This window comes from Gobio gobio, assembly GCF_949357685.1.
Source record: "Gobio gobio genome assembly, chromosome: 2".
In the NCBI taxonomy this organism is placed as follows: domain Eukaryota; kingdom Metazoa; phylum Chordata; class Actinopteri; order Cypriniformes; family Gobionidae; genus Gobio; species Gobio gobio.
Genome location: NC_137098.1, coordinates 68,230,244 through 68,254,922, shown reverse-complemented (window position 1 = coordinate 68,254,922; position 24,679 = coordinate 68,230,244). Strand labels below are relative to the sequence as shown.

General features: G+C 38.1%; 1 protein-coding gene across 3 annotated transcripts; it reads left to right on the top strand.

Annotated features, from left to right (window-relative positions):
- The first annotated feature begins 1,089 nt into the window (after positions 1-1,089).
- Positions 1,090-24,432, top strand: vangl2 (VANGL planar cell polarity protein 2). 3 transcript variants are annotated; one of them, XM_079807024.1, is made up of 8 exons: positions 1,090-1,302; positions 8,130-8,384; positions 8,770-8,893; positions 11,978-12,585; positions 18,331-18,467; positions 18,844-18,979; positions 19,068-19,311; positions 22,993-24,432. In XM_079807024.1, the coding sequence occupies exons 2-8, from the start codon at positions 8,314-8,316 to the stop codon at positions 23,251-23,253; spliced, it is 1,581 nt and encodes a 526-aa protein (XP_079663150.1). In that variant the 5' UTR covers positions 1,090-1,302; positions 8,130-8,313; the 3' UTR covers positions 23,254-24,432. The 3 variants fall into 3 exon arrangements, with proteins under 3 accessions (XP_079663150.1, XP_079663151.1, XP_079663149.1); XM_079807025.1 differs by having other exon boundaries at positions 1,185-1,484; XM_079807023.1 differs by lacking the exon at positions 1,090-1,302 and adding an exon at positions 1,444-1,688.
- Positions 24,433-24,679: the final 247 nt, after the last annotated feature.

Below are 24,679 nucleotides of genomic sequence, written 5' to 3'. Positions count from 1 at the left end.
GGGTGCCATGTCATCTGCTGGTGTTGGTCCACTGTGTTTTCTGAGGTCCAAGGTCAACGCACCCGCATACCAGGAAGTTTTAGAGCACTTCATGCTTCCTGCTGCTGACCAACTTTATGGAGATGCAGATTTCATTTTCCAACAGGACTTGGCACCTGCACACAGAGCCAAAGCAACCAGTACCTGGTTTAAGGAGCATGGTATCCCTGTTCTTAATTGGCCAGCAAACTCGCCTGACCTTAACCCCATAGAAAATCTATGGGGTTTTGTGAAGAGGAAGAAGCGATATGCCAGACCCAACAATGCAGAAGAGCTGAAGGCCACTATCAGAGCAACCTGGGCTCTCATAACACCTGAGCAGTGCCACAGACTGATCTCCTCATGCCACGCCGCATTGCTGCAGTAATTCAGGCAAAACCAGCCCCAACTAAGTATTGAGTGCTGGACATGCTCATACTTTTCATGCTCATACTTTTCAGTTGGCCAAGATTTCTAAAAATTCTTTCTTTGTATTGGTCTTAAGTAATATTTTAATTTTCTGAGATACTGAATTTGGGATTTTCCTTAGTTGCTTGTTATAATCATCAAAATTAAAAGAAATAAACATTTAAAATATGTCAGTCTGTGTGTAATGAATGAATATAATATACAAGTTTCACTTTTTGAATGGAATTAGTGAAATAAATCAACTTTTTGATGATATTCTAATTATATGACCAGCACCTGTATACTGTATTTTAATATTCCAAAATGTATCAATATACATTAAATGAGGCAAAATAGGATATAAACCTGCACATCAGAAATGAGCAGAACAAACATTTAAATACAAATAACAAGTGGTAAAACTGACAAGATCTAAAATGCAAATCCACATATACACACATTACCAAGCATCAAAAAATCAAAACATAAAAGAACATTTAAAAGATATTAAAACACATAAATACAATATGTACATATATCTATAATGTATATATATATACAATATATGTTCCAAGCATGCGGTGTAATGGCCTCCCCATGAGTGTGTGTGTGTGTGTGTGTGTGTGTGTGTGTGTGTGTGTGTGTGTGTGTGTGTCGGAGGGCGGAGCAGGAACGTGGGGGAGGTCGGGTCAGTCGGCCGTCCGTTCGGGGCGTGTATCAGCTCAGGTTTGAATGGAGACGGAAATATGCGAGTTTCTGTGAAGGAAAAAAAAACACACACACGGACGCGAAGTAGAGCCGCGGGCCAGAGCACATTCACATTCAATGATCCGGGGCTCTAAAACAACAAGAGGAGGGTTTACTCATCTGAAAACTGTGAGTTTATCCAGAAAACAGGATCTATTTCCCCTTTTTGTGTCGTGTGGATTATTGTTCTGGTGAAAAGAGATACAAAGACACGACAGAAAGTGTCGCTGCATGCATTACTGGGGATGCAGAGTCTCAATTTTACTTCCGTTTTGAAACATTAGTATCTCATTCGGATGGTTTTCTACCAGGTCAGTGTATTATATTCCGTCTGGTGTTGCATGATGCATATAAAGTTAAACAGTTGGCCGTGAATCCGTGTGGACTTTGCAATTAAACGCACGGGAACGGAGCGAAAGATTCGCTTTCATTGTTTTCTGTAAACTGGGCGTTTGGATGCGGGTTTGTTTCAGAGATTCTTTCGGACTCTTTGTGTTCAGATCCACAAAGAAAAGGTACAATAGATATATACTATAGTATAGCCAAGGACGTTTTATGTCTGCAATCTGTTTGTAAGCACAATTAACAGTTTTAAATTGAAAGAAAGTGTTTGTTTTGCTCTTTGGTCGTATCTCGATAAAGTGGTATTTAGTGTAATGATTCATTTTTTAGCGGCGAATCGATTCGTTTCATAAACCGTTTGAGTCACCCTCCCAGAAGCTTCGTATCTCTTACTTTTTTGTTGACCTAGTATTTAACTCTTTTAATTGTTATTTTGACATGTTTTGTGTTTATGTTTCCAACATGTCACCCGCCTTACGAAAATGTAGCGAATCGGTTCGACTGAATGATTGAAATGATCCGGTTCAATAGAACGATTCATTGTCCAATCGAGCATCGCTTGTGCTACTTATTCACGGGATGTTGTTGCATTTAGTGCGTATTTTAAGACAATGCAAGTAATGTGAAAGTGATATAAAACATTTCCACAACCCATAAATGTAACTTTGATAAATATTAATTTATTTTTATTTGTCTGCGTTTTCATCGAAACCGACCTCTAAATGCACTCTTTTTGCGTTTGAGCTTGATTTCAACCTTATGTGCATACATCAAACTATTTTTCATTTCAAACACGTTTTAAAAGTGATTTGTCACTGTATTTTGCTCTCAAGCAAAACCTCATCTAATGCTCGCACTAGATACCCTTTTATTTGGGTTTTGTTGTATACACTTAAACGTTACATGCATTCAGAACGTATACAAAAATCCATATATTTTTTCTGAATTTTGGTCGTTTACGTTGTATTTAGGTTACTGTGTCCCGTCGAGATGAAGGCCCGAAAGCCTCGGACTCTCGTAGGCGAGGCCGGCGCAGGTGTCGCTCATGTCATGCCGCGGTGATTGACGCCGCCAGTCCGAGGCTTTGAGGCCCGTGCGGTGCGATGAGCTCAGATGTCTCCTGTGCCGTCTCCTAGGAGACTGTAACCGGAGAACGCGATTGCAACACTCAATAGACGCTCATTTACAAACATTTTGACGTTACAATATGTTTTTAATCCTTCATAAACGAAAGTGCAGCTAAGTTGATATATTATGCTTCATTTAGTGCCTGGGATGTGTCTTGTGACACTTGAGCATGTGTGTTTGTTCAACTGTGATGTTGTTTAAATAGGTCAGATGAGACCTGGAATAATGAGTAACTGTATATCCAGGCAGAATACACACCTGGGACCGGTGTCTTCGTTCATAAATCACAGCTGCCACGCCTAACCTTCACACACATTTCTGCAGCTGCCGAACGCAACCGCACAGAATACCAGATGAACTTCTGAGGCTTTACAGTAAACCTAGCCCTGCTGTCCTGGATTCACATTCAGTTGCTATCTTGTAGGATGTAGACGCTTATGTTGGTATCATGGACCTCTTGAGATCTTGTAGCTGTGCAGATTAATTTTAGTTATGCACTATTGTTGTCAGGTATCATCTGTATTTCTGTGTATTATAATGCGGCGACATCCATTTTCTCTTCTAAAACTGGAGTATTCGCTATCTTGCCCATCCTGTTAGCTATTGGACATGACATAAAAATGATCAGCCGACATTTCTTGATATAGTGTATGTTTTTGTTTCAGATTCTTGCACTATCACACCTGTAGCTGAAGCGTTTATGAGCAGTTCCCACATAAACACGAAAGTATTGGCAGCTGTGTCCCAGGTGTGGTCACATTAGCCAAATTTAACAAGCATTGTCTATAGCACATCTCACACAAAAGTCACTTTCAGACCGTCCAGCTTTTCTTTTTGGTTAATGTGGTGAATTCGCCAGGCCAACTTGAACTGTTGAACTTGAAATCTGCGTGGGCATCTTTCGTCCTCACGTGAAATTCCCAATCGCGTGGATTCCGATTGAAAAAAACTGGATTTTGTTAAACGAAACGGCTGAAAATGTGACCCAAAAATATTAATTCCTCACCTTCATGACGTTCCAAATCCGTAAGACCTTCGTTCATCTTATTTCCCTTCATTGGCAGCTACGCAACCACCATGTTCAAGCCCTAGAAAGGGAGTACAGATGTGGCTCCAGTGGTTTAACTTTAATTCTATGAAGCTACACGAGAGCTTTTTTGCGCAAATAAAACGTACCACTTAATTTACAAAATATTAATCTCCAATGCACATTCATGGATGCGTGTGGTTGACCCGAGAACAGACGTTTCGTGAATGGGCGTCAGAGATTAGGCCTAATATTTTGTAAATAAAGTGGTAAATTTATGTTTTATTTGCGCAAACAAAGCACTTGTCACTTCACAAAATTGAGACTAAACTCCTGGAGTCACATGATTACTTTAATGCTGTCTTCACTACCTTTCTGGACCTTGAAATGTTGTATGCTGTAGATGTGTAGAAATGAAGGGACAGAAAGCTCTCAGGTTTCATCAGAGATGTTCATTTGTGTTCAGAAGATGAACGAAAGGGTTTGGATGGGTAGTTAATTTTTATTTTTGGGTGTACTGTCCCTTTAAGACTATGTGAATGTCTAATTGTGGGAATCTTGAGGAATTTTATGTTTTGGTTCACAATTCCACTTTTATGATTTCATATAATACAATTACAAATACAATTTCTATAATATAGGTCGTACTGGGTCAAAATTGTGTTCTTGAGAGAAAAAAAAAAGAAATGCAGATAAGTCGCATTAGTGTGTAAGTCACATTTATTCAGAAATAATGTAAAATTCTGGGTGTTCACAAACATTGCAGTTCCCCTCCACAAAAAAAACCTTCACATGTAATATAGAGAACAAAAACGAAGGGAGTACAGATGTGGCTCCAGTGGTTTAACCTTAATTTTATGAAGCTACACGAGAGCTTTTTTGCGCAAATAAAACGTACCACTTTATTTACAAAATATTAATCTCCAATGCACATTCATGGATGCGTGTGGTTGACCCGAGAACAGACGTTTCGTGAATGGGCGTCAGAGATTAGGCCTAATATTTTGTAAATAAAGTGGTAAATTTATGTTTTATTTGCGCAAACAAAGCACTTGTCACTTCACAAAATTGAGACTAAACTCCTGGAGTCACATGATTACTTTAATGCTGTCTTCGCTACCTTTCTGGACCTTGAAATGTTGTATGCTGTAGCTGTCAATGAAGGGACCGAAAGCTCTCAGGTTTCATCAGAGATGTTCATTTGTGTTCAGAAGATGAACGAAAGGGTTTGGATGGGTAGTTAATTTTCATTTTTGGGTGTACTGTCCCTTTAAGACACTTAACTATATGTGAATGTCTAATTGTGGGAATCTTGAGAAGTTTAATGTTTTGATTCACAATTCCACTTTTATGATTTCATGAAGAATTTCAATAATTTAGGTCGTACTGGGTCAAAATTGTGTTCTTGAGAGAGGAAAAAAAAGAAATGCAGATAAGTCGCATTAGTGTGTAAGTCACATTTATTCAGAAATAATGTAAAATTCTGGGTGTTCACAAACATTGCAGTTCCCCTCCACAAAAAAAACCTTCAAATGTAATATACAGAACAAAAACGAATAATATTGTGTAAAATAAACACACATTATAGTGATATATTCCTTATAGATCAAGCTTACATTAATTACTGGAGTGTGAAAATGTGCTTTTATAAATAACTTATGTATGCATTAACCGATATTATCTTCATGACCTGAATCGAAAAACAAGAAAGATTGGTTTGTGATTTGTCTTAGCAACACAATAACTGATACGTTGTGTGTGTGTGTGTGTGTGTGTGTGTGTGTGTGTGTGTGTGTGTGTGTGTGTGTGTGTGTGTGTGTGTGTGTGTGTGTGTGTGTGTGTGTGTGTGTGTGTGTGTGTGTGTGTGTGTGTGTGTGTGTGTGTGTGTGTGTGTGTGTGTGTGTGTGTGTGTGAAAGCGTTTGAAACATGAGCAGTTGGGTCCCCGGCTCTACTTGATTCCCAGAGTGTTCCTGAAGGGCAGCGAGCGAGAGAAGAGCCTCAGACTGATGGGTGACACATGCTCCGAATCCGTCCTGGACAAATGGTGTCTTATCAGCTCTGTAAACAACTCCTGACGGCCCACACACACTCAGCGTGTGTGTTTGTGCTTGAAGAAACGCTGTCTGTCTCAGGCCGTCTCACATGAGTCTTGTTAGGAGACAGAAATGTGAGCGAGAGGAGCAAAAATAGACGCCACAGTGCCGCCTCTAATTTAGATAATCGAATTGAGCCGTTACTTAAGAACGAGCAAAACAACCCGGCACAGAACCATGCAGGAATAGACCGGTGTTTCCGAAAACTGCTTTAAATTTCATACTTTCATAAAAGGGTGTACGTGTAAAGGTCACGCGGCCATAGAAACAGACCCCCCTCCTGACCCATCACACTCATACCCTCACATTCATTCCCATAGTAACAGCCAAGCTCAGTTGCTGTGGAGATGACAGGCGATGGCTGGGGAATGTGTGTGTGTGTGTGTGTGTGTGTGTGTTGAGTAATGGGGTTTTTATGGAGATGCTGAGCTCCTTATGCCGGACGCTTCGCTTAGTTACAACGTGTTTTTGATGTTCTGGAAGCACCACAGAAGTGTGTTAATGACACCTGTTCGTCTCGTTTCATACTTTTAAGTCGTGTAAAAAATGATTAGAAATGCGGTTATGCGTGTGTGTATTCCTGTGAGATGTTCGAGCACAATGGGCATCATTCATGACATGAGCAGAACGAATTTCTGTGTTGCCGAAATAGTTGCGCTTAATTGAATGAGGCGATTTCGGTGAGAATCATTTAAGACGATTTCCACAGCCCGTGTTTTAAGAATGAGGCTCTGCGATTTTACACAAAGGTCAGATGTGGGGTTTCGGGTTTATGTGTTTAAATTAGGGCTGGAAAATATGATATGTGATAAGATCGCACACTAAAAAGAAAGTCTAGTAATCTGTACTATTCACATACTATGCCTTTTTTTACTCAGAAAACCCAAGTTTAGATGAATTGAGTGCCATTTTGTCAAAAAAAATAAAATAATTGAGGCATGGGGACTTTCACTCGTTTTGCAGTTATTTATCTTAGTTTGCATTCACTCATTTCCCAAAGTCATCTTGAATGTTGAATTGTCAAAACAACTGAAAAAATGGAAAGAAAATCTCATAAGCGGACTTTATAAATTGATGTTTTTGTTTGAAGTCACCATTATGGAGATCAGTGTTCTCTTTGGTTGGGCTCTTGAACTTCATTTATATTATTATAATTCTCTTCCTTTTGATGTCGCGATGCAAGATGAAATCACAAATGTTTGATTCCAAAAGGAAGGGTATATATTTATATAGACGCCAATCAGTCATAACATTATGACCACTGACAGGTGAACTGAATTTTGTCCACAGAGTTGATGTGTTAGAAGCAGGAAAAATGGCCAAGCGTAAGGATTTGAGCAAGTTTGACAAGGGCCAGATTGTGATGGCTAGACGACTGGGTCAGAGCATCTCCAAAACTGCAGCTCTTGACAGAGTCGGCCACAGGGTCATGGGCGGCCGAGGCTCATTGATGCACGTGGGGAGCGAAGGCTGGGCCGTGTGGTCCCATCAAACAGACGAGCTACTGGAGCTCAAACTGCTCAAGAAGTTAATGCTGGTTCTGATAGAAAGGTGTCAGAAAACACAGAGCATCTCAGTTTGATTCCATGACCCTGTCGCCGGTTCACCACCAGTCCTTCCTTGTAGCACTTTTGATAGATACTGACCACTGCAGACAGGGAAACAAGAGCTGCAGTTTTATTTATAGTAAATTATCAAGTACTCAGTACAAAATACTATTTCTATTTCACTTTCACTAATTGTCGTTTTAAGGCATTCGGTTTGCATGCTTTTTTTTTAAGTAAGTCTAACTAATTCGATTTTATAGTGTAGGATCTTTTTAGAAACCAAAATACAAATATAATCGAGGCGCTTCGTTGTTTTGGCGCTAAATTGTCTGCTAATTTTTCTATAGCTATGTTTCCATTCAGAGTTGCAAATTTTAACTTGCAATTTGGAATTTGCAGTTTGCAACTTGGAATATGGCATAAAACATTTGTGGATAAAGCAGTTTCCATCTCATTTGTTCAAGGGAACAAAATCATCACTTCCTTGCAAATAGATGCACAATATCTGTAGTAAAAATGGAAGTTGCGAAACGCTGTCATGTTCTCTTGTTTTGGGATGCTGGAGTTTGTGAACAGTCGTTTTTTAAGTGATACCCCAAAATGTGCATGAAAATAGGCGATGGAAACGGCTTCTCTTATCTGCATCAACCTAAAACTTTGACTTTTTGTATTAAAGTTTGATTATTGCAATCTGTGGCTATTATAATTATTAATTTATTTTTAATGCACTGTCAAGAACCCCAACACAGTGTTTCAGGATTGAAGTGAACCTATAGTTTCAAGAGTTCTAATGTGAAGTATTTGGTAATCTGCTGCAGGTCCGTCCCCTCCTCTCCGCCCGCCTCCAAGATAGATTCTCTCAGGAGTAAGGTGGAACTGCTGAAGTTGCCATTGTCTCTGTCGTCCAAATCCATCTCGGAGCGCAAGAGTCAGCTGGGCGGAACCACCGAACGCTCCAGGGGCGGAGCTGGGGCCCATAAACCCCGCCCACCGGCCCCAGACATGGACAACGAGTCGCAGTACTCGGGCTACTCCTACAAGTCTTCCCATTCACGCAGCTCTCGCAAGCACAGGTACACGCAGACGCCATACTCTTTTCAAATCTACATGTTAGTCTGTGAAATTACCATTCACTGCCATGATAACGCTTGGAAGAGCCAGGCCATATTTAATATAACTCTGATTGTGTTCGTCTGATAGAAGAAAGTAGATTTCAGTGGGATCAAATTTTGATAATGGATCAAATCCTTATTTAACGCAAAAAATATCTACAGCACATCAGGATAAATATATCGTTATCGTAAAATAGAATGAAAAATAAAATGTTGGTAATTTCGCCACCCCTAGCTTCATCAGAGGCTTCTCTCCTCCTTTGCCGTGTGAAGGCGCTTCAGTGGCTGGCTCTGAAGGCCGGTGCTGTATGATCTGTAACCTGTGGTTTGTCCCGTTGGTGTTTAGGGACCGGAGGGACAGACATCGCTCTAAGAGCAGAGACAGCAGCAGCCGAGGAGACAAGTCTGTCACCATCCAGGCTCCCGGAGAGCCCCTGCTGGACGCAGAGTCCACCCGCGGAGACGAGCGGGTCAGTGCATGCTACACATTACTGACAATACAGTAACATCAGCACACATCAAATCTACAGGAAACACGGATTTATGTGGCTTTTCCACCAGCCATAGTGTACATTTGATCTATTTCTTTCTTTATTTTTTCTCTGTGTATTATTTTTCTACAGCACTTTGGTAATGTTGTTGATTTTAATGGTGCTCAAATGTTATTGTTCATAAAACAGGCTTTTCTTCATACCAAATATAATTTCTTGTTTTGGTGATTTGAAGTGTTTTTGCATGTGCTGGATGGAGATCTGTAGCAGTTTAGCACCAAAACGGACAAAAAGTGCAATAAAGTACCATAACATCAGTCCATGTGACTATTTATTCATATTCTGAATTTGCTCAATTTTCAGCTGTGATATTTATTATTTTAGTTCAAGTTTTATTTTAAGTTTAAAGCTACACTGTGTGATATTTTCCCCCATCTTGTGGTGAAAAGGTATATGACCATCCAGTGACTTTTAGTTTCTGTTCCTCTCAATTCCGATTTCGTTTCAACTCCTACGGTGGCCGATTTAGTCCAAGATTAACATGGCTTCCAGTTCGACCTCGTCCACATTCGACACGGTGCCTGTGGGATATTCTGTGCGCAGTGGGATGGTTGGAACTCAACTGGCCTAATTATTCGGCTAGAAAGAACTGCAGCTAATCCAGAGTGAACTTTGATGATAGTAATGTTTATTCAGTCATCCAATTGCAAGGCATAAACAGGTTTGCGTGGATGTACATAAATGTGGTTTCTGTGAGAGAACAAATAAGGATGGTTAATATATATGATAATGACATGACAGAAGATACACAGTTAAGAACTGTATAACTATACTTATAAGTTACATTTGAATAATGTAACCGTAAACCAGAGCTTATTGTACCATATATAGGCGCTAAATGCAGCTGCATTAAAAGGAGCGGAGCTGCCGCTGCTAACAAGCGGTGTCCGGTTACAAAAGTGTGTGCGCCGCTTTAACGTTAGCACTGCAGTGCGCTCTGTATAACAATTGTTAATATGCCGATCAGACCTGATACATATTTCCATCAACATACATTACAAGCAAATATTTTCTATAAACGAATAAACATTGTTGATAACAAAATAACTGAATGATTATTCAAATAGGTGAGCATTACGCTATTGTATGTTGACACAAAAATACTTCTGAGGTGACATCAACTGAATTACGCGATGACACACTCTGACACACATCTACAATGACAATAACTATTATTACTTACGGAGTTATTAACGCACAGAAATACCACACAAGGAAAAACAGACTTTTGAGGAATAAACAAGCCAGGAAAACTCCGTATAACTCTGTTACTGGAGCTGCTGAGATGAAAACTCTCTGCGCATGCACCAGACAAGTCTGAACAAGTTGACGCGCACATGCGCGAGGCGGAGAATTTTGAACGCGAAAGGCGAAGCTTGAATTTACGGGTATGTCCCTCTTTGGCTAATGTACTTTCAAGATGGAGGGGCAACATGGCGACCACCGTTAGATCCCATTACCTTATCTATTTTCAATGGCATATTATAAACTTACGAGAATACTTTATTACTTGAAAGAAGTAAATATACATTAATGAGCACATATATTTTTGAAAGAACTAAGTGTTTTTAGCTAAGAATAGACAAAAAAAGTTAGACAGTGTAGCTTTAAGGGTGCTTTCACACCTACCTTGTTTGGTCTGGATTTTCAGACTTTTCAGTCCGAATCAAAATTACAGGTGTGAGACCTCCCCCGTACAACATATCCGGATCAAACTGAACAAAGTTTCGGTTCGTTTCTAGTGTGAAAACATTTTCTGTATGGTTCAGACTTTCAGAGCATTTACAGGAAGTTCCTGTTTATTTTTAATATTATAATGTTATTTTCATCTAGGCTACATTGATTATGAAAAGTGAAATGATGGTCAGAAATGATTTTGAAAGAAATTTTGTATGATTTTGCTTAAAAAGCCTTTCTTTAATGTGCATTTCGTTTTGTATAAAATTGTATCTTAATTTTAATCAACGTTTAATCAGATAATTGGCTGGATTTAATAAATAAGAAGCAAATAGTCTATAGCAGACAATAATCGCGGGAGCGATCACATGCTTTACACATGAACTGGAGCTCAAATAAACCCAAACTCAGCAGCTACTCGTCTCACAAACATGAGATATATGTGTATATAAAGCTTGAAATGTCCACTTTTAAATGTAACGAAAAGAAAATAGTCCAGCAATGCGCACTGTTCAATAGTGGCAACGATATGCGTCCGTTCATTCACTCTTGTCAAAGACGCTGACGTCAGACGCACGTCCGTTTACAAACTAATCACAGTCCAGATGCAGCTCACATAGATGAAGACGAGTGGACGCAAGTGTGTCATGTTCAGTTCTTTAGTGCACTCGCATAATTGCAATGTGAAACCAAACCAAAACTAACCGAATGTATAAAATGAATCAAAACATGAACTTCAGTTCTGACCTTCAGGTGTGAAAACGCCCTTAGTCTTATTTTTATTAAAATATATATATATTTAGCTCAGTTTGTTGGTGGATACATATCCAATTTTAGTTTTAAATTAAGGTTTTCTGCGATTTATTGAATGATTTAAAAAAAAAAAAAAAAAAAATATATATATATATATATATATATATATATATATATATATATTTAGTTAACAATAACAACACCGCATGTAACTCATTCTTGTGTTATTGTAATTGTATTATGTTTATTTTTTTTAATGGTCTTTTATTTTCTTAGTTTGTTCAGTTGTTTAATTGAGTAATTGCTTGTCTTTTTTATCACATTTTAGGTTTAATTTATTTTTATTTTATATATATTCTTAACAGTTTTTTTACAAACATAAAACGGATTGAAATCTCACATATACTTTTTTTAAAAATATAATTAATGATAATACTTTTATACAAGTTAACAACTTCTAGTTGTAAATAAAATACCTTTCTAGTATTTCAGTTTTATTTCCGCTGTATTTCACAGAATGTTTAGTTTGTTGTAGTTAACGATATTAAGCAGACTGTGTGTATTTCCTGTCAGGATGATAACTGGGGCGAGACCACCACCGTAGTGACCGGGACGTCTGAGCACAGCGTCTCCAATGAGGACCTCACGCGTGCGTCTAAAGAGCTGGAGGACTCCTCGCCCCTGGAGTGCCGTCGTTTCGCCGGGCCCGTCCTGAGCGGTATTTTGGGTCTGTTTGCGCTCCTGACGCCGCTGGCCTTCCTCCTGCTGCCTCAGCTGCTGTGGCGTGACTCTCTGGAGCCCTGCGGGACGCCGTGCGAAGGCCTGTACGTCTCTCTGGCCTTCAAGCTGCTGGTCCTCCTCATCTCGTCCTGGGCTCTGTTCCTGCGGCCCCCGCGGGCCACGCTCCCGCGCTTCTTCGTCTTCCGCTGCCTGCTGATGGCGCTGGTCTTCCTCTTCGTGGCGTCCTACTGGCTCTTCTACGGCGTGAGGGTGCTGGAGCCCAGGGAGCGCGACTACAGGGGCATCGTGGGATACGCCGTCTCGCTGGTGGACGCGCTGCTGTTCATTCAGTATTTGGCGCTCGTGCTCCTGGAGGTCAGGCACCTCAGGCCGGCCTTCTGCCTCAAAGTGGTCCGCACCACCGATGGAGCCAGCCGCTTCTACAACGTGGGTCACCTCAGGTGAGAGCGCCAGCCCAGTTCAGCTCATGATGATGAGACAGCTCTGATGTAGCTCAATGCTAAGGGCTTCATGACAACACAGTAGCTTAAATTAGGGCAGTTGATTTAACGGGTTAACTAGCTTGATTAATTACGGTATAAAAATAACAGACCTACGTAGGTCATCTTACATTTCATACAGTTGATGAAAAGCAACAGTTTCCTGCATGATGATGTCTATAGAATGACTAAGTATGACTAAAATCAAGATACTGGGACAGAAATGCCCCTGCTTGAGTTTGTCTCATATTTACGTCATGATATAGTTAAGCAATATCACACCAGTTCTGTTTTCTTGTCCAGAACAGAAATGATTTGTCACAATTAGGGTTGTGTACCGAAACACGGTGCCAATATGGCACCGGTACTTATATAACCGGTATGTACCGGACCGAATCAGAACGCAGATTTCGGTTCCTCATCTCGGTGCCAAAATTCAAACATGCTTTCGCACTTTGGCTGAGCCAGAGACAGACGCTCAGCGCTCGTCACATCACAACTCATGACAACTATTCAGTGTTTTCAACCACATCATGTTTATTTCAGGTTTCAGACATTTAAATGCTCATAAGTAGGCTACTAGCAAAAAACACACACTGATGTCTATGAAAGCGGCAATGACAATCCTTTCAGACGGTTATAATTTGACTAACGTTACGTGTTTTATTCACATCAGATACATGCACATTATAAAGTAACTATATCGTTTACTCTATTCTTCTTCCAGTTCACTGGTCACTGACTTTCATGTATTTCGTAAGACGAGAATGAACTCAAGTGTTGTAAATCCGACAGATCCGATTCTGAGGCATAAACTAACATGGCGCCGCCCATTGCGCTTCATAGATCAACTAACACACATTCACTCACACATTTGAACATCAGATAGTTCGTGACACAGTTAAGAAGTTTGTGAATATTTTGAATAAAAAGAAAAAACGAAATAAACCCGATACAGCTGAGCTGTCAGCGCTATTGCGGCTGCTGTGTGTCATGTGAGAAACATGACGCGTCACCATGGAAACATTAAGGCGATGCGTTCTAAAATATTTAGCCAGCGAATATGATCATATTTCAAAATAAAGCTGAAGCTGGAAGCTGGTTTGTAGCAGAGCAAGAATACAGACGACTGCTGATATAACTGTAACTGTTATTTAGAGTTATATTAGGCCTGTTGGAGTTGGGTTAGGTTTTACTGTGAATTTGTAAATAAGTAAATTGTGTTTTGTATTTATTTATATTCATACATTTAAGTATACATTAAACTTTTAATAAATGGTTCAATTTAAATAAAAAATAAAAAGTCATTTAATGTCATCCACCCCGTTTTGTGGCCTTTAAAAAAAAAAAAAAAAGTATCGTTTTAGGCACCGGAACCGTTTTAAAAGTATCGGTTTTGGCACCGGAATCGGAAAACCCAAACGATACCCAACCCTAGTCATAATCATGCAGCCTCACCCTCAAGCCATCCTAGGTGTGTATGACCTTATTCTTTCAGCCAAACACCGAGTTAAATGCTTTGTAAGTCCAAGCTTTATAATGGCGTGCCAGGGCCAGTCGTGTTTCCACTGTCACTTCCGGGGCTTGATTGTGGGGTTTACTGGCCCGCCGAATACTTTGGTCCAAAGCGGGCCAGCTCGGGTTAGAGGAGTGATCATGAACAAAGGCTAGAGAGTTTGGAGACGGCAGTGTGGGCGAGGATGATTTCATACACCAGCATTAAAGACTTTTAAGGCCATTTTTAGCTCAACTCACTTTCGGACAGCAGCGAGGGTTTGTATATCTTCTGTTTGTGGTCCGATGTGGATTCTGATAGACTGGGTAAACCCAGCGAGATCTGCCGGTGATTTGGCCCAAACCTGTACATATTTCTATCCTGCTTCTGTTACAAATCTGCGGGGACCAAACACAAACCGGCTTATCCACCTGGCGTGTTAAACATGATGACGGATAGAGAAGCGATGGGTCATTGCCTGTTGATCACGTCTCTTGTGCTCTGATTGGTTGAAGGACTATCCAATTGCGTACAGAGTCATCTGAACTATGCCCGTTGATCACGCCTCTTGTGCAGTTGAATATACAGAGCAGACTCCCCAGACTAATGTTCAATCTTAAATTGAGCTTGGTCTGGTGACCGCTAGACAAGATTCTGACCACTGTATAAAGGCAGAAATACTGATGCAAAAGACTACACGTACTAGGGCTGGGCGATATGGCCAAAAAAATCATATCTCAGTATTTTTTGGTGGAATGGCGATACAGGTAGGGATGGCTCGATACCACAATCTAATACCGAAGTACCGATATTAAATCGATACCATACTGAATTTGGAGCATAATTTAACTCACTCTCGCAAGCTTGGGGTTTATAAAGCAGGAAATTACCGCAAATGTTTATTATTAAAATTAATCAACAAAGACATCACATCAAATCAGGCATTTGGAAACTTTCTTGTGAGAAGTAATTTCAGCAATACTGCGCGTCTCCCTTCTCTAGCTGTCAAAATTGCTTCTTCAAAAGACATCGCACCTGCACTATAAAAGCAATCTGCGCTCTCAGATTCAACACTTTCGCTTTCGTTGCGGGACAGCTGATGGAAATCACTGCCCACGTCTGTTTAAACCTCGCCAATCTGAACATGCAAGCGATTGTATAGCATTTCATAATACATGGGATAGGAGCTCTTTGAGAGAGTTTTCTTTGCGCTCGTACCAACACCATGCACACAAGCCTAAAGAGCTCGCACATTCCAAAATAAGTTGTTTTTCCTTAGTCAAATACACACAAAATGATGTCAAAAATGTCCATCTTCAGTGAGCACTCACATAAACGCAGTTGGTCATGTCTTACGCGGATGTAAATAGTATGCGTGCAAATATTATGAAATCTAAACGTGATTGGTTGAAATCAAACGCTGGAGATTTTGTTATATTTAAACGATACGATCTTATGTATGTGTGTTGATCAGTGTTTAAAGAAAATAAATGTCTAAATTAGATCGTTTGAAAGGTTTGATGGTGCAATTTCAGCAGCGAAAATAGTTCCAAACAAATATCACAGCAGAACCTTATCTCACAGCAACAGTGTGTGTTAGTGAATGATTCAGCGTTTTAATGAATCGACTTAAATGACTCTCTCATTAAGACGGTCACAGCGCCACCTACTGGTGGTTTAGTTTCATCTTTCCAACATTTCTTATTTGTATATTCAAAAATATTTAAAATAATCTCATAACATTATTAAATGCAGTTGTCATTTTTCAGTGTAAATGATTTAATTTGATTGGTAACAGCCTATAGAGTCTTATTCTAATTTAATTTATAGATCAAATTTAAGAATATAAAAGGAAAGCTGAAGCATAACCTAAATTTAATAAGATTATGGAAAAATGCCCTTTATAAAAATGTACAAATATCACAAATATGCATATTTAAATATGTCAAAGCTGATTAAACACTGGTGAGAATATTGCTTCATTATAGATTATATTTACAAAAAAAAAAATTAAAGTCCGGACAAGCAAATGTTTTACTCGGGACAAGTGAATGACAGATTTACTTGTCTGAAGGACAAGCGTGTGAACAGGCTTAATGTCAAGCCCTGAAATGCAAGTTATGCACTGTCGGTCTCGTCTCTTTATACCGGACTGTCTGATTATATCCATTAGGCTTGCTACGATAGTCGATAGTGTTGCCGGTGTTACCGGTGTCCAGACTCAACACCGCTTACATCACTTGCCCACCGTATTTTTGATTTATTTTATAGTAATAAAATAATTTAGTTCAGTTAGAGAACAGACAATGCAAATAAAAACTGAACGTATCTGCTTAATAAAGCAGGATCCGACCGTGATTCTCGGCAGCGGCAGGAGTCATTCATCAGATTTAAGAGTGAGGAGCTGACTGAGATCGCGGAAGATTTGGTTTCAAAGAGAAACGTAAAAGCGCCTATTTAAGGGAGTTTGTCATCTGTTTTGTTGTTGTGTTTTTCATTAAAAATAGTAGGCTAATGAACCCACAATTCAAGCAACCCGCAGCCGAATTGGCGTTAATTCAAAACCGAAAGTAAAATGTGCACGGCCGCACAGAGCGCGCATTGTTTACTTTCGCCTGGCTCCGCAGTGCGAGACTCCGCTGACTGCGCGCATTTATTTTGGCCGCGCGCACCGAGTATAAACAAGGCTTTACGGACGAACTGTTATTCATTCATGGCGTGCATCTCAATCATAGACTGATCAATGCTTGATCAGTGCCCTGACTACTGAACTAGGGAACTGATTGAGACGCGCGCATTTACAGACGAGCTGTCATTCACGGTGTGCGCGCACTGGCGCATTTTCAGTTCAGAGCGGTCGTGTGCATGTTACTTTCGGTTAGATAGAATTAGTGATTTAAAAGACTCCGCCGGTATTACCGGTGTTGTCACACATCAATTAAAGGCCTTCTGAAGTGAAGCCCTGTGTTTGTGTAAGAAACTAGGGAAGCACCGGTTGTTGTTTTTTTTTTTTTTTTCTGCCGATTTTTCCGGAAGTGCGCCCGCATGCACATACGCCTATATATTGCAATGATTCGCGAACGAAAACAGACTAACTTGTGACAAAGCTGAAATATTTCTTTTTGTAGCCTAAAGAAGAACATACGCCTATATTGCAATCATTCGGGAACATGTCACTTGTGTGTTACAAACGTAAACTGGAGAACTGAGGGAAAAGACGGGGAATGGAGAGCCGCTTTCCTGCGCGAGCTGAAGTTGCGCGAGCTTACCTCTCTGCGCCTGCTCAAGTGTAGATAGTGAGCGTTTGTTCAGCATAGCTTCTCACGTGTTGGATCAGACGAGAACCAAACAGACTAACTTGTGACAAAGCCGAAATACTACTTTTTGTAGCCTAAAGAAGAACATGCATGCACTTTTGAAATGAAATACTATCAGTTCTGTAGCCTATAGGATGATCATTTTTATTTTACCTTAAAATTACATTGACTTAATTTGATTTAAAAAGTATCCGCTGTAGCATCTTAGTTTTTTTCGTTGCACTAAACATTATTTGATTTAACATTTTGGAACAATTATATTGGCCTACTTTGGTTTTATTTAATTTCACTGGTAAAGACTTTTTTCCTTTACACTGAATTTAAAAACAAATGCTGATTTAAGTAACATCTTTGCTTGGATTGCAGAATATGCAGTTGTTGCCTTTAATTTCACCTTTCAGACTTTTAATTTCCAATTCAATTTCCCGTTAATTTCAGATTGCGGACATGTTTTCATTAGCCAAAAGCCAATTTAGCCTGTTAAATACCAAATAAACACCTTGTTCATGTATACTTTCATTCTTTTATTGTGTAAAAAAAAAATCAGAATCGGCCAGTTTTCTTGAAAAGAATCGGTATCGGAATCGGCCATGTCAAATCATGATCGGTGCATCACTATAAGAAACACATCCGCATGTATAACTTTATAAACTATAATCACTGGCTTCCGCTAACGGCCGTCTGCGAGTCTAGTAATGAACTCAGTGCCGCGCTTCACTCTGAAATACAGCACACGTTTATATATTCATAGCCTTAGTGGTTTGATAGTCAGACTAAGCCATATAGCAATATTGGTTTTATTTCAGTGAATCATGTAGCTCTAGAATAAAGTGATGATAATGGTGTGTGTGTGTGTGTGTGTGTGTGTGTGTGTGTGTGTGTGTGTGTTCTCAGTATCCAGCGAGCAGCGGTGTGGGTTCTGGATCACTACTACACTGATTTCCCAGTCTACAACCCTGCCTTACTCAATCTACCCAAGTCCATCCTGTCTAAAAAGATGTCTGGATTCAAAGTCTACTCCCTGGGAGAAGGTACGCGGCCGCTTTGTCCTGGGCTTTCTGCATTTCTCTCATCCTGGCTTGTCTGCTCTGTTACTTCCCAAAGTGTTTTGGTTCTGACTTGTCCTGGGGCCGGTTGCATAAACCGTTAAGACTAGTCTTACAAGTTAGACATACATTTTTTTTTCTTTCAGACTGTTCATAACTTTTTTAAGTCAGTTACATAAAAACATCGACTAGCCTAATTTGATACGAAAAGTAAGACTGGCTCATACTAGATCTTAAGACACTGTTTTAACATAATGGCCCCTGGGCTTTCTCCATGTCCCCTGCATGGCTCTCATCCTGGCTTGTGTCTGCTCTGTTACTTCCCAAAGTGTTTTGTTTCTGACTTGTTTTGGCTCCCCAGAGAACAGCACCAATAACTCGACGGGTCAGTCTCGTGCGATGATCGCGGCCGCCGCCCGCAGGAGAGACAACTCTCATAACGAATACTACTACGAGGAGGCGGAGATGGACCGCCGGGTCCGCAAGCGCAAGGCCAGGTCAGAGTCCCGGAAACCCTTGGGAAGGTGTAGGTGTTGGCTCTGGTGTCTGTGGAGAAGGTTTGCTCATAGTTGTTTCCTCCTCCAGGCTGGTGGTGGCGGTAGAGGAGGCGTTCACTCATATCAAGCGGCTCCAGGATGACGAGGCGGCGGCGTCGCCCAAGCACCCGCGGGAGGTGATGGACCCCCGAGAGGCGGCCCAGGCCATCTTCGCCCCCATGGCTCGGGCCATGCAGAAGTACCTGCGCACCACGCGCCAGCAGCCCTACCACAGCATGGAGAGCATCATCGCCCACCTGCAGTTCTGCATCACTCACAACATGACGCCCAAGGTGATTCAGCACCACACACACACACTCATGTTTGTTTTTGTGAAATGTGAGGACATTTTATAGGCGTAATGGTTTTTATACAGTACAAACCGTATTTTCTATCCCCTTACACTGACCCTGCCCCTAAACCTACCCATCACACACACACACACACACACACACACAAACACACACACACACACACACACACACACACACACACACACACACACACACACACACACACACACACACACACACACACACACACACACACACACACACACACACACACACACACACACACACACACACACACACACACACACACAAACACAAACTGCCCCTGCCCCTAAACCTAGCCCTCACAGGAGACTGTGCAGTTTACTTTCTGTGAAAAAAAAAACGAATTCTGTGTGATTTTATAAGCATTTTGAAAAGTGAGGACATGGGGAACGTCCTCATATTTCACCCTCTTTTTGTAATACCTGTGTCATTATACACATTTGTGTCCTGATATTTCACAAAAAAATGCCCACACACACACACACACACACACACACACACACACACTTCTGGACGGTGTATGATGCATGCGATACCCAGACCACTTCAGGTCCCCAGTGTTTGCATTATATGAGCAGAGTTCCCTGAGGACTGCATCTCACAGGTGTCAACATGACCTGACTATGCTAGTGTGACGAATGATCCGGATTTAACATTCATATGATTTTTCTGCATATTTTAGTTTTCTCCTTATTTTAGTTAAAAAAATTTAACTGCCATTTTTGCACAAAATTGGATTTAAATGCAAAATAACTCATAACTACAATGTATGAAGTATACTACTGAAAAAATTACTCAAATATCAATATATTGTTCAGCATTTCAAAGGAAATGGCTTGATTTGATTGACCCCCCCCAAAAAAAAATCTACATTATTTTTTGTTTATAAAAAAACATTATAAATTATTTTAAAATCATACAATTAAAATAAAATGCATATAAAAATATAGTTTTTTATTTTGATAAATTTTTAAAATACATTCCCAATTTTTCCAATTAATTCATGTATTTATATCATTATCTGTTTTTAATATTATAAAAAATAAAATTAAATAACATTTTAAAATATAAAAAGATGGTTATTAAATTAAAATGTTTTTAATATTTTTAAACTAATCATTGTGATGAATTAAAATGAATAAATAATAAATTCACATTTTTTAAAATAAAAATGTATTTATATCATTATTATAATTCAACTTTTTTTATTTAAAAATATTATTGAATTAATTTGTTTTATAATTTTAAAAACAGATCATATAAATACATACATTAATTGAAAAAATGTGAATTTATTATTTTTAAAATGTATCAAAATGATTAGTTTAAATAAAATAAAAAAATGTATATGCATTTTATTTTAATTGTATTTTGTTTTAAATTGTAATTGTTGTCTGTTTTAATTGTAATAGTTTTAAAACAATTTAAAATGTTTTTTTATAATTGTATAGTTGTTTGTTTTAATTGTAATTGTTTTAAAACAATTTATAATGTTTTTTTATAAACAAAAAATAATTTTAAAATCATACAATTAAAATAAAATGCATATAAAAATATTGTTTTTTATTTAATCATATAAAAATATACATTAATTGAAAAAATTTGAATTTATTATGCATTTATATTATCTGTTTTTAAAATTATACAAAAATTAAATTAAAGAATATTTTAAAATCTAAAAAGAGTTTAATGAATTAATAAATAATATATTTTCAATTAATTTAAAATTAAATATTTAAATAAATATATAGTTTAATTAAATTAAAATGTTTTTTAAATCATTTTGATAAATGTAATTGCATAAATGAATAATAAATGTATATGCATTTATATTATCTGTTTATTATTTTACAAAAATTAAATTAACTAAATAAAAAAAAAAATTATATTTTAAAATATTCTTTATTTTAATTTGTATCTATTTAAATGAATGAATAAATTGTCATTTTTCATGTTATTTTAATTAGCATGTTGTCAGTAGACAAACGACAAGGGCAGCTGGTCATTTAATTAAGTTAAATAAATGTTAATCTACGTGTGTATATGATGGAGATGGTGTTCACTTTTTGTTGAGGAAATATTTTGAATATTTCATGTTTTGCACCATTTTGACCTGACAATGCTAGTGTGACGAATGATCCGGACGTAACATTCATATGATTTTTCTGCATATTTTAGTTTTCTCCTTATTTTAGTTTAATTTTTTTAACTGCCATTTTTGCACAAATCGGATTTAAATGCAAAATAACTCATAACTACAATGTATGAAGTATACTACTGAAAATATTACTCAAATATCAATATATTGTTCAGCATTTCAAAGGAAATGGCTTGATTTGATTGACCCCCCCCAAAAATCAACATTATTTTTTGTTTATAAAAAAACATTATAAATTATTTTAAAATCATACAATTAAAATAAAATGGATATAAAAATATAGTTTATTTAAACTAATCATTTTGATAAATTTTTAAAATACATTCCCAATTTTTCCAATTAATTCATGTATTTATATCATTATCTGTTTTTAATATTATAAAAAATAAAATTAAATAACATTTTAAAATATAAAAAGATGGTTATTAAATTAAAATGTTTTTAATATTTTTAAACTAATCATTGTGATGAATTAAAATGAATAAATAATAAATTCACATTTTTTAAAATAAATATGTATTTATATCATTATTATAATTCAACTTTTTTATTTTAAAATATTATTGAATTAATTTGTTTTATAATTTTAAAAACAATCATATAAATACATACATTAATTGAAAAAATGTGAATTTATTATTTTTAAAATGTATCAAAATGATTAGTTTAAATAAAATAAAAAAATGTATATGCATTTTATTTTAATTGTATGATTTTAAAACAATTTATAATGGTTTTTTATAAACAAAAAATAATTTTTAAATCATACAATTAAAATAAAATGCATATAAAAATATTGTTTTTTATTTAATCATATAAAAATATACATTAATTGAAAAAATTTGAATTTATTATGTATTTATATTATCTGTTTTTAAAATTATACAAAAATTAAATTAAAGAATATTTTAAAATCTAAAAAGAGTTTAATGAATTAATAAATAATATATTTTCAATTAATTTAAAATTAAATATTTAAATAAATATATAGTTTAATTAAATTAAAATGTTTTTTAAATCATTTTGATAAATGTAATTGCATAAATGAATAATAAATGTATATGCATTTATATTATCTGTTTATTATTTTACAAAAATTAAATTAACTAAATAAAAAATATTTTTATATTTTAAAATATTCTTTATTTTAATTTGTATCTATTTAAATGAATTAATAAATTGTTATTTTAATTAGCATGTTGTCAGTAGACAAACGACAAGGGCAGCTGGTCATTTAATTAAGTTATATAAATGTTAATCTACGTGTGTATATGATGGATATGGTGTTCACTTTTTGTTAAGGAAAAGTCTATATTTTGAATATTTCATGTTTTGCACCATTTTGAATCATCTTTTGATTACTTTAAATGTGGTGTAAGAGTTTTAAGTAAATCCAAGTATTCCAGTGCAAAGAACTGTCCATTTATCTGAAGGCTGTCACTGTCCCGCCGGTGTTTAACCCTCCCTCCGCCCCTCAGGCGTTCCTGGAGCGGTACCTGTCCCCGGGCCCCACCATGCAGTACCAGCGTGAGAACGGCAGGGGGCGGCAGTGGACTCTGGTGAGCGAGGAGCCCGTGACGTCAGCGCTGCGCCAGGGCCTGGTGTTCTCCCTCCGCCGCCTCGACTTCTCCCTGGTGGTCACCGTCACGCCCCTGCCCTTCCTCCACCTGGGCGAGGAGTTCATCGACCCCAAGAGCCACAAGTTCGTGATGCGGCTGCAGTCGGAGACCTCTGTGTGAGAGCGGGACAGAGGCAGAGGGACACAACCACTCGCTTTTCTTTTAGATATCACTCGTACGTCTTTTACACGACTGTCTGTCTGTTTTCACTACACTACACGAACTACTGGACCTGGAGGCCGCTGAGGATCAGAGACCGCTGGACAGAGGCCGAGGAAACACTAGAAGATTGTAGCAAACTCAAGTGCTTTACTATGTTATGATTGTGGACTAGAGCACACGAGAAGCATGTTTGTCTGTTGTCTTTATCCTGATGAATCCAGGGGCCTTTATATCATCCGTTTACATCGTTCTGCACACCAGCAAACTCCTGTCCGGTTTTCTTCCAATCGCAGTCTTGGTTTTGTTGTGCGTCTGTCATGACCAATCAAATGTGACCTTTACATGAAATGCAAAGACATGAATGTGTGCCAAATGTTACCCCTGTGCCTGGCTGGTGCTGTGACACACACACACACACACACACACACACAGATATCTCTGCTGGTTTGAGGAGGCCAGTGCTGTCCTCCTGCTCTTGGGCCGGTGTGGGTCACTGCAGCTTCACTGTACGGGACTCGTTCTCCTTTCACACACGCGTGGACGTCAGCGAAAGCGGGATCTGACCTGAGGATGATGATGTAGAACTGAGCGTTTGGTTTCTAGGCCTGATGCATGGATATAGGCGATGCCGTTTTGTACTTTGTTTTTTTTACTGTTTATCATTTTGTATGAAAGTTAAGCTAATCTTTTAACATTTTCCCTTTTTAAAAAAAATGGTTTGTTGTAAAGAGATTTGTAGATTGTTTTGGTTATTGTGTGAACCTTTTTGGCAATTGATAATTTTAGAACTAAAAATGTTGCAGCATTTTTTTTAAATAAAAGATCAACTCGACTGTACTTTTGGCTCATGTGTTGAGTGTGTATGCAGTTTAACCCTCTGCTGCTCTTGGTTTAGGGGTCGCATTGGTTGTCTTTCCGCTCATAAGTGACCGGACACCTAAAAATGAAACTTCCTCCACCCAAGTAAAACCAATGCAATTTATTTTTCTTCAATAATATTTTTTCTTTTTAATTTTGTATTTTGAGATGATTTGATGGTATCTTTTAATATTTATGTAATAATGATGGTCTATTTTTGCCATTGGAAATTATACAACAATTGTTTTTTAATTAAAGCTGCAGTAGGTAACTTTTGTGAAAATATTTTTACATATTTACATATTTGTTCAACCATGTCCTGACAGTAGAATATGAGACAGATAATCTGTGAAAAAAATCAAGCTCCTCCCAGTGGCCCTATTGCCATTTGCAGAAATACACCGCTCCCGGTAAGAAACAACCAATCAGAGCCAGGAGGCGTGTCTTAGCAGTGTCAATCAAGCTTGTGCGCGCTGATCACACCCCTCTCATGCACAGCGCGAGCGGAGCGCGTACAGGCGTTCAA

Coding starts and splice junctions, on each gene's coding strand:
- vangl2 (XM_079807023.1), top strand. CDS start 1,630: ATGCGGGTTTGTTTCAGAGATTCTTTCGGACTCTTTGTGTTCAGATCC. Junction 1,689..8,129: donor TTCAGATCCACAAAGAAAAG/GTACAATAGATA, acceptor AATCTGCTGCAG/GTCCGTCCCCTCCTCTCCGC. Junction 8,894..11,977: donor CCACCCGCGGAGACGAGCGG/GTCAGTGCATGC, acceptor ATTTCCTGTCAG/GATGATAACTGGGGCGAGAC.